The 16,806-nt window shown below is 42.5% G+C and overlaps 1 protein-coding gene across 3 annotated transcripts in view; it reads right to left on the reverse strand.

Moving 5' to 3' along the window:
* Nucleotides 1-16,806, reverse strand: part of FANCL (FA complementation group L) — a 69,443-nt gene that overhangs the window by 20,930 nt on the left and 31,707 nt on the right. For all 3 annotated transcript variants that reach the window (XM_075535921.1, XM_075535920.1, XM_075535922.1), the window contains exons 6-7: nt 9,677-9,773; nt 3,598-3,666 (exon numbers count right to left, since the gene is read on the reverse strand). In XM_075535921.1, coding sequence (XP_075392036.1) covers nt 3,598-3,666; nt 9,677-9,773 — 166 coding nt within the window. The remainder of the gene's footprint in view (nt 1-3,597; nt 3,667-9,676; nt 9,774-16,806) is intronic.

The following is a 16,806-nucleotide window of genomic DNA, read 5'->3' on the forward strand; positions in this document are numbered from 1 at the left end:
AAACAATGCGTGCATGTATTTCCCTTACGTCAGAGTACAGATGTTACAGACCACGGTATAAACAAGTGCAAGCCTCTAGTCCCCTCAAGATAGTATGCCTAGCACACACACCAATTTCTGGGAAGAGGTTTCCTTTAGAAAGAGAGTCACGAAGGAATAAGAAAAAGGGGAAAGAAGGTGGGATCCTTCTGAATTCTAGAACATTTTATTTTTAAGAGACAATGAGGTACAACTGAAGTAAATGTAGCAATGTATGGACATCAGTGAAATCTTAGCTGTAGTTACGAAGGAGTCATAAGTTTTATTTGTTCTTTGCTAAGACTATTCAACGTAGTCTATAATTTCACCACGGAAGTTATGACATTCTAGTTACTATTAATTATTCCAAGTTTACTTGGAGTTTGTATAAAACTTGACAAAATAGAAACTAAAACTTAAATTTGACTTAAGAGAAATATTCATTTCATGCCTATTTATGGAAGTGAAGGCCAGACATTAAGTAAGCGCGACTGAAGACAAGTCAGTGCATTTGAGTTGTGCTGCTGGGGAGGACGCAGAAAGCTCCAGGGACAGCCCAAGGAACAAACACGTCTGTCTTGCAGGAAGCACAGCCAGGATGCTCCTTAGAAGCCGGGACAGTGAGACCTCCTCACGCACCTTGCACATGTTAGCAGGAGAGGCCAGTCCCTGGAAAGGACGTCGTGGACATCGATTCTACTAAAGGGCAGAGGGAGGACGCGGCAATCTTGGCACGCAGATTTAACGTTTTCCACAGAGTCCAGGGCATGTATGTGGCGTGCTACACAGGAGGCTTCAAAAGGTTCACAGAAAAACAATGAGGAGATCATGGGATTTCTCCATGGACTTGTGAAGCCCCCTCACATAAGAACTCATGAAAAACACATTCTTCACTTTGGAAGGGTGACACAGATTAAAGCATAGGTAATATTTTCTCCTGACATATTTAAACCATAAAGAAAAAGTTTGATAGAATCAAATAAAAATATAGCTTTTAAAAAATAAGAGATGTGCAGATTTATATAAGTCCAATTATTTTCTTAAATCAATGCAGTATCTTATATACTTAGAGCATTTATCAAAATACAAAACACAGAATCATTTGCTCCCCATTCTATATTTTATTTTTATAGTGTTTACAGTATATATTCTGTTTCCACTGGGGGAGAAAACTTACACCTTTCACAAGACGACTTGAGTTATGATAGGCATTTCTTTAATGGAGTTCATAAACAAGACAAATACTCTAGTCATTCATTTTGAGTGCAAGTATACGAGGGGGTATGCTTTCCCCTCACCCCCAAAACGGAAAAAAGCTCTGGTAGGAGCTCTCAGAGTACGCTTTCTTCCTGCTGGGTGAGCACCGAACAACTCGCTCTCAGTTAGTGCACCCAGTGGTGTCGCCTGGGAAGGTGCTCTATGGTCACAGTGAATTTTTTCATAAAAGCAGTTTTGCTTGAACCCCGGTTTTGGTGATGGCTGATTTAAGAGAACAGCGCGTGGCTATGAAATTTTGTCTCCCGCTCAGAAAAAGCACCACATAAACTGTGTGCTGTTGAACACAGCTCACAAGGGCAGCGCGAGGGGAAAAACTCAAGCATGCGAGTGGTTTTCTCATTTTAAAAAAGGTGAAATGTCGATGGATGACAAACCCCATTCTGGACATCTGTCAACTTCCCGAATGGAAGGAAAACTCGACAAAATCTGTGCGCTTGTGCTTCAAGCCTCACGACAGACTATTGACGAGAAGGGGACGTTACCTGGGCCCAAGATTTGGGAATGAGAAGAGTCTCTGTGAAATGTGTCCTCGGGTTCTGACTGAGCAGGAAAAAGAACATGCCGTGCCGGAAAGAACAGCTCTGAGGTGACCCAGACGTTTCGACCCAGGGTCGCTACTGGTGACAAGACAGGAGGCTATTCTAACGACCCCAGGAGCAAACATCATTCAAGCCAGTGGAAGACACCATTGTCACACCGCCCCCCAAAGGCTAGTCAAGTGAAATCAAAGACCAAGACAATGCTCATTTGTGTTTTGAAGTGAAGGGTATAGTACATTTTGAGTTCATTCCACCAGGTAAGACAGTTAATCAAGATTTTGATTTAGAGGTTCTGCAAAGATTGCCTAACAGTGTGCGACAAAAAAAGTCCTGATTTGCGGCAGATGGGGGACTGTTTTTGCCACCACGGCGATGCATCTCAGTGTGGCAGTTTTTGGCAAACAGCACGCCTCTCTTGCCCACCTGACCTCATTCCATGCACGTCTGTTTGTTTCTGCGGAAGAAGAGGGACATGAAAGGACAGCAATTTGATGACATAGAAGAGGTGAAGAAAAAAACGAGCGAGGTTCTGTCAGCCATCCAAACAGATGAGTTTGAAAATGTTTCCAAGAATGGAATCCCAGATTTCACAAATGTCTAAGTGTCATGGAGAGTACTTCAAAGGTGGGAAGGTTGTTTTGTAAAAATATTTAAAATATGCAGTCTTGAGGAAAATAAATTTTGGGGGGGGTACCCCCTCGTAAATTTTTATATGAATTTCATCAGAATTTCCTGACAAAAATATAGCAGCCTCTATTTAGAGAATGCTTGTAAAATGTCACTAGGTTGTTTTTTTTCTCTCTAGAAATTTTCTATTTTGTCACCAACGGCCACAACTCACTCCGTGGAAAGGGTGAGGCTCAGTATTCGCTATTACACTGTCCTGTGATGCCAACCACCACTCAGCACATCTTACACGTCACACCCACACACAACACTCATGGTGGCTGGTAATCAAACCACCTCACACGCTATGACGCCACAGTTCACAAAGGACTCTACATACATTATCCAGCTAGATCCTACCCATGTACGCAGAACGTAACTGACAGCCAGGAAAAGAATTTCTTGTATCTTCATGCAAAATGTAAGCATTTCAAAGTTTGCAAAAAAAAAAATAGTTGAAGTTCAAGAATGAAAGAAGAACTTAAACAAAATTGTAATAATTCATAAATTATCAAGGCTTCATGGGGAGGGGGGAGGATGAGGAGCTGATACCAAGGGTTCAAGTAGAAAGAAAATGTTTTGAGAATGATGATGGCAACAAATGTACAAATGCACTTGACATACAATGCATGGATGTATGGATGGTGATAAGAGTTGTATGAGCCACCAATAAAATGATTTTAAAAGAAAGAACCTAAAAATAACTGAATAGTGATAGAGCAGAGTTTAACCATTCAGTCAAAACTCACTCTATCATGAAAAGTGTCCTCCGCTGTTATGTTGATCACTGGTGAGTTCTGGCCATAGACGGAATCTTACCAACTGTCCGCCCTCTGCGCACTGTTCTCTCATTAGTTCTCCAGGACTTAAACGTCATGGCAACATTCCAGAGGGTGAGGGTGTGTGTGTGTGTGTGTGTCCATATGTAGAGCAAAAAAGGACTAAGTAAATCTAAAAGAAGAGCTGCGGAAAGCTGACTTATAAAACACATGCTCAACCAAAACGGAAAAATAGAGATCACTCCATAATGTGTAGGACTACTCGCCAGCAGATGAAATCGATGTTTTAGTCAGGCAAAATAAATTTCAGGATTTACCTGGGGCGTCCAAGTCACAGAAAATGGTACAGGAAAATCCACGACACAATCTGGTGGTTCTGCTGGATACTATAAAAAAAAACAACAACACATAAAACTAGGTCATGTTTTGTCTGTACAGTCCTTTCACATAAGGTATTTTAGTAAACCTGAACACATTAAGGAAAAAATATTATAAATCTAAATGTACCAAACATAATTTTGAATCCACTATTGCAAGAGCCAAGAGCCGGTCAAAAGTCAAGCGAAGCTCAGGAGGGGCCCAGTTTGGTGCCTGGGGGGTGGGGGTGGGTGGAACAAGACATTGGCTTGGAGAAAGAATCAAGTCAGTGCCAAGTCAGTTGCTAACACTGTGATTTGTGGGGTGAACTACACCAAGTCTCTGTTCTGCTTATCTCTAAAGTGAGACGTCTAACTGGTGGATATTTAACTTCCTTCCAGTTCTAAAATTTTTATCTCAAATTGCCTCCATCACCATCGCAACAGAAGATTCCAGATATACACAAAACAATGAATCCGCAGAGCTCACTAATAATTAACAGAAGGATTTTCTACACAAACACAATTGTTTTGGGCAAGGAGATAAAAAAACAATGAAACAGCTCTCTGGCATCTAAAGGAAAAACAAAAGTTAAGAAATATTTTTGAGGGGAAAATATCTTTTTAATCTTGATAAACAGGAAATTAATTCTTCAGTTACTTGTACAAAAAGTAGTAACTTCAACAGTGGAACCCCTAAACACAGTCATGGGGACAAGTCATGCTTCCAAGTTAACAGCACAAAAGGTGTTTTTTTCTTAAAATTCTTGTTCTCATGAGAGAACTGCCCATGCTAATTTCGTTAATATTCAATTCTAGGATTCCTCAAAGTCACATATAATTCAAGCATACTCGTTTTCCTACGAAAAAATTAAACTCACTGACCAAAACATAGCCGAGGAAAACTAAACTACGACATTGACAACATGCTCAAGATAAGCTTTAGGTTTTTCATTTTTTTTCAGCCTCCTATTTTTCAGTACAATTGTAGGTAAGTAAAAGAGGACCAAGCTAAACACAGTATTTGTAAACCAACTGCCCCTTTAGAGTCAAGGCTTTTAACAGGAATTAACAGCTACAATGACTGCTTGGTTAAAAAGAAGTTTATCATCGATATACCCCTGACTACTAATAGCTTGCTACATAGCACTGATAACACAAAGGCAAATATCTGGGACGCCACATAAAATATTATTTGCTTGATTTGGTGGAGGGGCGAGCACTATAAGTAAAGCTGAGATTTGGGGGGGGGATGCTATTTCACACAATTTACTGTTATCAACTGTGCACTTCAGCGTTAATCGCTGCCGTCGCTGGAAAGACCGTGTGTGTGTTATTCCTACATCATGGGGGGAGACCTGGGTTTTCTGAAGGCCCAGCTCTGCTAACCAGGCTCGTATGACCTTACGTTATCGAGAACCTCTGGTTGTTTCCTGTGTGGAAGTTACGGGATTCAACAGAGAGGGTTGTAGCTCTCCATTGTCTGTGAAATTCTCTAAGAATCAGCAATGCACACTGACGGCTTCCATTGGTTAAACTACACACATATGTAAAATTCAGTTCCATTTGATGGCAGTCCAAACAGCCAGTTCTAAAGGCTGGAGATTCAAACCTGCCTAGCAGCATCGTGGAAGAAAGCTCTGGGTCTGCTTCCGTCAGGATGACCACCAAGAGAGCCAAAAGTCAGAGCCAACTCCAGGGTAAAGGGTTTGGGTCTGAGGCTGCAAAGAGCAGAATCAACTTTCTCATGGAAGCAGAGCATCCACCTAGAAAGTATGCAGGTAGTGAAAGGTCTGGTGTAGCTCGGTAGCAAGTACAGCACCACTGGCCCTGGAGGATACTAGATGCAACACACTCATTACACAGAAAGAGGATAAAGAGCCTGCATCTGAGGGTACCTCGGGGTGGCCGACCGTGTCGTATAAGCTGATAGACAAAGAAGTCCAGAAATCAAGTACCAATGAGTAACAAACATAATATACAAGCAAGAGTCCACTGTACAGTTTATGAAATAGCGACATCTTTGAAACATAGTCTTCTAAGTGCAATTATGGATCCATACAAGATGTACATTATAAACTTGACTGATCTAATTTGTAGCAGGCTTTATTGTGTATCTATTGACATCAAAGAAATACACGTTATATGTTCATTAGATCCACATATAGGATCAATTTTATGAGTATAATTAAAATTTCATAATTTCTTTTAAAAATATTTTTATTGGGGGCTCTTACAGCTTTTCTAACAATCCATACATCAATTGTATCTAGCATATGTGTACATATGTACTAATGTACATGCTCTGGTCTAGCTGGGTTTGTAAGGTAGAACTGGGATCATGACAGTGGGGGGCGGGGCAGGGCGGCGGTAGAGAGGGGAAGAATTAAAGGACTAGAGGAACGCTGTGTGCTTTTGTCCCTTCCCTGTGACCATTCTGTAAGGGGAAGTCCAGTTGTCTACAGACAATTGTCTCCACTCTGAACCCCTCGTTTGCATTGGTAGGATTCCTTGTTTTGGGTCTTTTGATGACTGATACCTGATCCCATCGACACTTCACGATCACATAGGCTGGTGTGCTTCCTCCATGTGGGCTTTGTTGCTTCCCTGCAAGATGGCCACTTGTTCAACTTCAAGCCCTTAAGACCACAGACACTGTATCTTTTGATATCCGGGCACCGTCAGCTTTTTTCACATTTGCTTATGCACCCATTTTGTCTTCAGTGATTGTGTCAGGATGGTGAGTATCACAGAATACCAGGTTGTTAGAATTAAAATTTTAGAACCAAGTGTTCTTGCATTAAGGGAGGACTTGAGTAGAGGCCCAATGTCTGTCTGTTACCTTAATACTAACATATAAATAGATGTACATAGACCTATATCCCTATCTATTTACATATGTACATGCTTGCACTTTCATGTACAATTTACATATGTACATGCTTGTGCTTTCATAATTTTATAGAACCAAAAACAGAATTTCTGTAAGATTAATGATGAAGTATGAAAATACCAAATAGCATCCTAAATATCCATTTTCAGAACAGCATATAGTTGACAAATATGTTATAACTTTAAAAAAAATTAAGGTAATTCTCAATGGCAAACTGTGTAAGCACACATAATACACAGGACCCACAGAGACATTACCAAAACGTTTACTATAGAAATATGAGGCCAACAACAAAAGTCCCGTATATCAGGCTATTAGCTGAATAATCCGTGCATCATTCATATTCAACATAAACATTTTCCTCCAACTTGCATTTGGACCGACTGAATCCAATCAATAATTATATAGATTGTAACTATTACATACAAATATACATTTGTGCACTTTGGGTCACACAGCACATTTTACATTGTACAGTGGTTCGTTCTAAGGACAGCTGGCCGTCCTGTCCTGTCCTGTGACAGGACGACGTCGGCAGTAAGGCTGCCACTGACATGAACAGTCAGGCATCTTGGAACATCCACGACACGGGCTGCAGAAGACGGCGGCTCGTGACTTGGACCTTGTGCAAGCATGTCATAGACCACGACTGTCTTTTCCTTCAGCCGTCGCAGTCAAGCCGGGGGCGGGGTCCCCTTTATGTCTGGCCCTCAATCCGCATACGAGCAAAGCCTCTCTTCCTGACATGGACCCATCTTACATTTTGTTATCCTGGAAGCTTTCGGTGGGGCTGGTCCTCTAACACGGGTCCCGGTGAGAATCTTTCCACTGTTTGGGGGATCGCTGTGATTGTCAGCTGCAACATGCTAAAGTCCTGAGCAACAGCACTGGTTTTCCACATTTGTGGTATTTAGTGGATAACCTTTGTTTCACTTCCAAACTGGAACTTCCCCTCACCTCTTGCCACTGCCCTCCTGAGCACTGACATGTCTTGGAGCAAGGGGGCTTCGTGGTCAGAGTTTGGGGAGAAAATTAAACCGAGAGGCACCACAACACCACTCGAGAAACATGCACTACACAGGAGGCCTGGCTGCTGTTTCCTACACGGTGAAACATAGACTCCGTTATTTGGTGATTTTTTAAAATAGAAAGTACAGCACACCCAGAAGCCAGTAACATAAGCACTTATTCTGACTAGGAAGACATATGTAATATAGGCTCTATGTTTATCATTAAACGCCCGGCAGTGCGGTTGCTTTGCACACAAGGAACATGATGTACACAGACTGTGTGCAGAAAGCTGCTCTCTGCGATCGGAGAATTCTGGCAAGGATTTCTGAATTCTATGGTGCTCTCGGGAGCACTGGTGGCCCTGTGGAGTAGTAACCACTGAACAGCTGCGAACCACAACGTTGGCCATCCAAACCCGTGAGCGGTCCTGTCGGGAAAAGAGGAGGGTGTCTGCTCCTGTACAGATGACAGTCTTGCAGAGCCTGCACAAGGTCGCTATGAGCTGGAACTGACTTGGTGGTGGTGGTGGTGGGTCTGAGTCTTGGTTTTTTGGATTTTCCACGAGACCCTGAATGTGTAGGTGATCAGGCATTACCTGAGCAGACGTGACAGTGCATGACTGCACACACAAACTGGAACAGATCACACCAAAAAACAGTCATTGTGGACGCCGCCCCAACGTCTGATCACAGCGTGATTAAGAAATCGTGGTGACGTTGTCACACCCAAGGGAGCTACGAGACACGCTTTCGTAAAGAAGGGATGCACTACCATAGTTCAGTGCTTTGTCATCGGATAAACACAAAAACACAGCTAGGACAAATGACAAACTCAACTGTTTCTCCTATTTATTTTGATCTACATGTTTATTTTTTAATAGAAGGCATCTACTAGAAATTGTGTGTGTGTGTGTGTGTGTGTGTGTGTTTGGAGAAGCCAAGAAGCAGTAATGGTAATTGGGAGTGTGTTTTCAAAAACAGTCATGGAAAAGTAGTCACATCTTTCATTTTGGTTTTCAGAGCAACAATGCACCTTTTGTCAATGTAAAAAGTGATAAACAAATAGCACTTGGAAGGACAGGACAGAACCCTTGCCACTAGACAAAGGTGACCGCTCAGGAGGGCACAGGTGCATCTCTCCTAGAGCTCCCGAGAGCACATCCCTTTAATATTTCCATTTTAATGCAAGATAGCTACGTAACTCATCTTACAAATAAGACTTCACAAATAAGACATCTATCACACCATGTTTTTTCCTAACACTTATCACATATGGCTCTTAAAATTATACCTAAACATTTTGTGTGTGAGAAAGAGAATGAGTCATTTCTCAACTTGTCTGATCTGGAGGCACTAAAAGATATCAACTTTTCTGTGTCACCCGGTACAGCTTTATATATTAATTTTCTCTTGCGGAAAGCTTAAATGCCAGACACATTTTTAAAAAGGACAAACACAATTGATCTTTTCATCATTACAATCTTTGGAAATAGAGTTGATTGATGACTCCTTGGAACAATAAAAAAGTTGGATGTCCTGGTTTTCTTCAAATTCTAATGTTTCCCTAGTGATTACTAAGTAAATGATTAATATGCTCAACTTGCTTACTCCACATATCACTCCACGTTCAAGCCTCAGAGCTAAAAAGAACGTGTAACAGCCATTCTCTGGGCCAATGGAGTCAGTGGGGCAGTTGGTGTCACCAGCCCGCAGTAAGGGCTCTCTCTGTACAGTGTGGTCTTCCCAGCACACTTCAGCCACAAGCTCCAACAGAGGGGCCTGGGGCCAGGGGGCTGGAGACAAGAACCACAAAGGAAATTCACTAGAAGGCGTGAAGGCAGAACACTTCTCCGTGGAGCATCACTCCATCGAGCTTGGGATAGGGAAAGCGCCCACCGCTTTTTCTTTCTTTCTTTTTTTTTTTTAACTATAGGATGTGACAAAAATCACATGATGGCACCCTGAAGCTGAACCTAGGCTTTCACAAACCTGAATATTCTCTGAGGTTTTCCAAAATCAGTTTTACAAGCACCAGATAGGTATAGTTTTAAAAGCAGTCCGCCTATCTTTGCACCAGAGCCGTTCCGATGTTCACCGCACAACGGCCCTTCCTGCGGCAGTTCAAGAAAACACTCACCTTCGCCTTCAACCTGAGCGTGATCAGGTGCTCTCTCCCGGAAGCGTCTTGGGCTTTCAGCTTCAAGGTGCTGAAGGAACTCTCCATGTACGCGAGTCTGGTAAGTAGAAGGAGGGGACATGATCACACTGGGGAGGCGAGGAAGACTCCGCATGCAGAGATCTGCTCTATGCCTGTTAGTCCATTGCAAACACGAATCAGGAGCTTCTGCACACCAGCCTCGGGCCGGACACAGCCATAGATCTCGGGGCTCTTTACCACGTGTGCCCGGGCTCGGGCTGTGGGCAGGGAGCACCGTTTCTGTTCTGCAGCGCTGGGACCCCGGTCCACACTGCGTGCTCCCATCCGCCTAATAAGTTCCCAGTCAAGCACATCCATTCTTCCAGGCCGACACAGCTCCCTTTGTTGTTCTCCCCAACGAACAATGCCGTCGCTGTACAAACGGCTGCCTGCTCCTGGGTCATGCACTCACTGATCCTCTCAGGGAAATGCAGCCTGCGCACCGAAGGCCGGGGTCTCCTGACAAGACACTTTCCTTTTTGCGGAGACACAGCCTCTGACATTTGGCCTGGCCCTGTGCTCAAGATGACTAATATTTTAAATATTCAACATACGCATAGTTGTTTGAGCTGAAAGTTGCTCTAAAGGCATGGACTTTCCACACTAGAAGCCAATATCCTTTGAAATATATTATTCTGTGAAAATATACGATCCCAGGAGAAACACAAGCTACTGCCAGAAAGGTTGAGATTCAGCCGTATATTTACCAGTGATCTGGCCACGTGGATATTTTCTGATATTTTTACAATACTTTCTCTTACAAAGATAAAGAGGGGTTTAATGGTATTGCGCGGCTTTATCCCCGGACTGGTGGTGGGTCCGTGGGGGTTCAGAAGGAACATCAGCCTCCTAACCTAAGGAGACCGTTTGTGACCACCATTGCCGCCCGTTTGGTCACTGACCAGGGCTAATGGCAAAGTGGGTCAACTTCAAGAAATGCTGGCCCGTGAAGCTGTGGAACAGCTTGAAGTGAAGTATGGAGCTAAATCTGAAGAGATACATCTTCCCTAGTGCAACAAAAGAAAAACAAAATTACTTGTATTCATTGATGAAACTTTTATCGTGCAGGCTTATTCACATAAAAATATCCTTGTTTCCCTGCATTTTGATCTTTACTCTCTTGTAGTGACTTTTATAAACGATTCATCCAGAGAAATTAGAGCATGATGGTTTAGCATCTGTGTGGTCAACATGGACTCAGAGACACGGGCACGTGACTGAAAACATCCACATGTGGGAATTCAAATGTTGAGATGAACACGTACCTTTATACCTTCTCTCTACTCACTAGAAAAATAGACCATAAAGGGATTAAAAAAAACAAACACAAAAAAACCCAATTTCAAAAATAAATAAATAAAGAGCATCAACTAAAAAAAGAAGAAGAAGGAAGATAGGAGCCCTACGACTGTCGTGAAGGCGTGAAATGCCCGGCAGAGCCCGGCTGAAGACACGGCGGGGGGAGAGTGGCTCTGGGGCGGGGCCCTGTCCACAAGAGGTAGCCACAGAACGGAGGCTGACCCAACTGCTGACCCAACTGCTGAAGGCACTAAGTAAACACACAGGAAGTGTAGAGAATCCAAACAGAGGAAGGGAATGCTTTCATCTGCACTACAGACAGCAGTGCTGTGGTAAAACATGGCAATCGCTGCTCTGCCCTTGACTTTTCACTGAAAATATTTAGGCAGTCATTAAAAAATGTGAACCTCTGATCAACGGGGACTTTGGAACTTAGCAAGGGGCAATACCATCAATGATAACTATGTAGCTCCAAGAACTAAGGGTCACATGTTTAAGTATCACAATTTACAAGAAAGAAATGAGGGAGAAAATTGAGAAGAAATCCACGCTGCCTGTAATTGCTGATTTGAGAATCCAGAGACAGTATCTATGAGTGAATGGGCAAGGACAAATTTAACAAACATTAATGCTGAGTAAAACAAAGAATAAATCATAATGAAGGAGCGAGAAAAGTGACCAAAACGAGCTGCATCCTTTCCTACTGCAGCAGCTTGCCTCCAAGTGATGAATCAAGAATGTTGGACTGAGACTTAATATTTAGAAATGTAAATGCTGTGGAACCTTTCAAAGTCGTGTTTTTGTTTCCTCCAAAGAGTAGTACTGACAATAGGAAACAGGGTGTGAGAAATGATTGCTTTTTATTATCAACCCTAAACAGTACTTAGCATGCGCTGAGAGCATGGAGGGACCAGAGGCCAGGGCGAGGAGGAGAAGCCAAGCCACCCACTAGCACTGCTCACACTGTTACTACTGAACTCTGATACACGGAAACTGGTGGGAAGATTCCACTAGCCTCTCATTCCATCTTCCCATTGACTTCCCGAAAGCCTCTCATAAGCACTAGCCCTAATTGCATGCAGTGGATTGGAGTAGATCTTGAGTACGCAGTAGCGTAAGCCAACGCACAAGTGTAGGGTACAGAAGTAATACTACATTAGGGAAAACAGTGACATGTTCCAAATACGGCCTTTCGGTCAAAACAACTACAAATTTTGTTAACCTTTGAAAAAGAATTCAAATAATACCATAATAATATTCACTATTTCATGCTGGATCGCATTGTAGTCATTTAAAAGAAACATTTTACACACGACGCACTTGCCCTGTGTAGGATGGAGAGAAACCTTAGTCCCCTAGTTTCCATTCACACCTTCTTCCTTTCAGTAAGATAACTCTTCCCACCACCCTACCGCCCAGGAAACCGATTTTAACAAAGTACAGCTCCGCCAAGTCAATGACTACCAATCCACCCGTGCAGCGGGGTGGCCTCCGTCACCACGCTCTGGTCAATGGAATATAAGCAAAACAGGTATGTGCAAAATCGTTGGCCTTCCATGGTCGCTATTTCTCCCTTCGTGTGGCCTAGAACTTGGAAGGGCCAGTATGAGCCAGCAGACTACCAGGGAGGGGGACAAACAGGGAGCTCCAGTGAAGCACTGGATCCTAGACGCAGACTAAGGAGGGGTTCTGTCCCTGCACCACAGGAGCTACAAGAGAGCTGGTTAGGAACCCCACCTTTGAATGTAACTTAATTTAAATAGCAATGCAACTAGATTCTCCTGCCTAAAGGCTGGTGATGAACAGTGCAGTTCGGATGGCTGGCTGAGTACAACTCAAAAAGCAATGACCTTGGGGCACAATGAGACCAGTTCACTCTCAACCACTGGATCTCTCAATCACCCAGGGAGACATGAGTAACCGCCTGCCCGACTTGAGTCATGGAGGATATGGGATATGGGATGCTCTTTGTTCTAGCACCTTAGCCTGCATCCCAAAGTAGTAAGAGTTTGTTAATATTTAGTCCACATCAGAAAAGGATGCTGTAGAGTTTTATGGAATAGATTTTGTGTTTTAATAGAAAAAGTCTTTCAAATGTTCTGCCTTATTAGGTGTCACCTTACCTAGGTGTCTCATTCTAGACAATATGGAATATGGAAGGAATACATTTTACTCATTTAAAGAAAGTATAAATAATTCAATTGAGTTATAAATTTAGAAAACTTTCATTGCTGGAAAATGAATTTTGGAACTTATTATGCCAGGATGCTAGCAGGATGCTAGCAAAATGCCCACAAAATTATACTTAAAATTTATATTTAGAAGGAATTTAGATATTTATTGCTTATCCAGGCACATTTAAAACATGACTAAGAAAATATGAAACATAAATATAAAATCCAAAGCCATAAAATATCACACTTTTGGCAGTCCGTTTTGTTCTATGTTCATCATCTGCTGCATTTCTTTGTAAGATTGCTTGTAATAAGGAAAATGCACTGAGCTTCAGAGGGAAGTTTCTTAAACACTTCAAAAGGCTGTTAATATTTAAGCTTCTAAGAGGCTTTCTGTTGGTTGTGATGCTATTACTAGTTTTTTTTAATTATCAAATAATTTTATTCAGACGCTCACAACTCTTAGCACAATCCATCCATCGATCCGTCATGCCAAGCTCATCTGTACATTTGTTGCTATCATTATTTTCAAAACATTTTCTACTTGAGCCCTTGATATCAGCTCTTTTCCCTCCCTCCCTCCCTCCTGAGCCCTTTTAATTTATAAATTATTTTTTTCATATCTTATATCGTCCTCTGTCTCCCTTCACCCACTTTTCTGTTGTCTGTCCTCAGGGTTGGGGTTACATGTCCATCACTGTGGTATGTCTGTTCTCATTGTTGGCCCTGAGTCCTGGATCCCCTGTGTTGTGGGCTCTTATCTGTAGCAGTGTACATGTTCTGGTCTAATCAGATTTGTCAGGTAGAATTGAGGCCATGATAGTGGGGTAGGGGCAGGAAGCATTAAAGAACTAGAGGAAAGTTGTATGTTTCATCGGTGCTATACTGCACCCTGACTATCTCTTCCTTGTGACCCTTCTGTAAGGGGATGTCTAAATGTGTACAGATGGGCTTTGGGTCTCCACTTAGCACACCCCCCTCAATCACATTGATATGATTTTTTGTTCTGGGTCTTTGATGCCTGATACCTGATCCTATCGGCACCTCGTGGTCACACAGATTGGTGTGCTTCTTCCATGTGGGCTTGATTGCTTCTCGGTACTAGCTGACTATTATCAGTACAAACAAAAGGAATGTACGTTACTTCTCGTGAAACTGTACACTCATTTTGACCAACAGGTAAATATTTAGCTAATGCGTCTCTTTCCCTTTATCTAAATGTATTGACACAGTAAGAACATAAACAGGCAGACTTAAGGCTTTCATGTTTTAATGAAGCCATCAAGCTGTCCATATGCTACTCGATTCTTGCTCACAAAGAAACAATTCCATAACTGGTGTTCACTTCCTGTTTCGTCCGTACATCGATTCATCCTGCCCACTGTGTCTGGACTGACCTTCCCAAGTACCTTTTAACAGTATCAACCTTTGCTCCATAAAAGGAGTCTGCTGGCATAGTAGAATATGCCTTGGGCTCCCAAGGTCAGCAGTTTGAGCCCACCAGTGGTTTCTCAGGATGAAACGTCTGCTCCTGCAAAGACCTGCACCCTCAGAAACACGCAGGGGCAGTTCTACTTCGCCCTACAGGTAGCTATGAGTCAAAGCTGACTTGATTGCAGTGAGTTTTGGATTTTGCTAAAAATACTCAGTAAGTTCCCACCCGCATTACAGAATCCCAGCCAACCAGTCAGGATCCTTTAGAGAGATGCTCAAAAATATTACTACCCTTATACGAGCCACCAGTGCACTCCAGGGTCCAAAATGAATCATGTTTCCATCACTGGTTTGCCTCCACCATTCAACCCCTCCCTTTCCAGGGGTCTCCGTACTCTTCCAAAGCCCCACACGATGCCCACTTCCTCTAAGAGACTTGATGGCTCATCCGCCGGCCAAAGGGCCTAGCCTTTCTCTGCATTCCCGCAGTCCTCCTCCCGAGGAAGAGGACGAAGAACGTGTCCTATTTCGACGCCTGTGCCAATGTTCCCTGGGGATGTGGACGTGGAGAAGCTCTTGTCTGACGGGCTCATCTTTTTTTGATTCATCTGTTTAAATTTCAAACAATAGCTCTATGCAAATTCTGTTCAAATTTGACACCAGAGACATTATAAACACAGAAAAAAATAACACTTTCATTACTAGGTAAAGTGCAATAATTTAGTGATTTAAGTATAAGAAAAATATCACCTTGATTATAAAGGTATCATAGAAGTCTTAAAATTATACTCGTAATTTCTGTTCTTATATATCGTGGTAGTTACATAATCTGGTGTCTACTTGAGACTAGTAAGAGTGAAGGGGTGGAGTTTAGCCTGTCAATCAGGTCGCAGCTTGATGACCTCATTTGGAGGCACTGTGGAAGTAAATAGCTCACTGGAGGCCAGACCCACACTCTCTGCTTCCTTTCCCTGCTGACAAGACGCATGGATCTATGCTGATGGACCCAGACCCCTGGAGCTGGAGGAGCCATGTGGAGACCCCTGCCAGCACTGAGATGCCTCCACTGTCACTGGATCCACCAGATTTTCCACCTACTGCCCTGTGATTTTCCTGCATTCGGCATCACTGCATGACTGCGTGAGTCTGAAGAGGAATTTATAGACTGGTCTCAGACATATGGACTTAGGGCCGTGAAGTGGACGGGGCTGGGATTTTTCTTAATATACAATTACTCTTTTATATCAAGCTCTTTCTTATACACAAGTGCTTATGAATATGTTTCTCTAGACAACCCGGACTAAAACACATATAATACAACAAAAAAGTATAATTACTTGTTATAATTAAATCACAGCACTAATTTACTGATGCTATAAAATTCAGAGGGAGTCTGGCATTTCTGAGAGAACAACTGTGTACAACAAACTGTACTATTTATTCACTAACATGTGTTTCTTCTTAATCCTATCACTAGGCATCACTAGGCATTTGAAACATGAAGAAAATAGGGCTCAGAGAGGTTAAGTTACTTGCTCAAGATCATCTGGTTGATAAGCCAGAAGTAAAGCTTTGAGTCTAGCTATTGGGATTCATTTAGCATAAGCCAGTATATCTGTTTCCTATGAAGTTATATTTCTGGGATATACATTATTAATTATTTTTTAAATCACTATTTAGTCATTTACCTTACCAAGATAATGGATTTAACTAAAAATCTATTTATGTTGACAATTTTTCAGTAGCTCATTCCTTTCAGTAAAAGTCAGCTAGTTAACTCTTTCTATAGACAAGCCTATAAAGCCCAGTGGCTGAACTGGCAGATGATACACTCACTGCCCAAAGGGAGGTGAAGATGCACTTCATTGCATCTGGACACTTCTGAGACTGAAAGGCGCCAAGACAAAAGGTTTCCACTAGGATTATTCCAGGTAAAATGAGGTGTGGCAGGCCTGGTGGGAAATGATCAAGGGTAAGGTTGCTTAGAGAAGAGGTATACTCTAGCCCAGGTGGCGATGAAGCATGGTAGTAGGGCAGGAGGAAAGTCAAGGGAGATGGAGGAAAGAGCTAGGAGTCAAAGGGCATTCATGGAGGTCTAGACAAAGACATGTACATGCAAATATATATAGGAGGATGGGGAAATAGATCTATGTGTCTATATTT

This window comes from Tenrec ecaudatus, chromosome 17 (assembly GCF_050624435.1).
Source record: "Tenrec ecaudatus isolate mTenEca1 chromosome 17, mTenEca1.hap1, whole genome shotgun sequence".
Classification (NCBI taxonomy): Eukaryota; Metazoa; Chordata; class Mammalia; order Afrosoricida; family Tenrecidae; genus Tenrec; species Tenrec ecaudatus.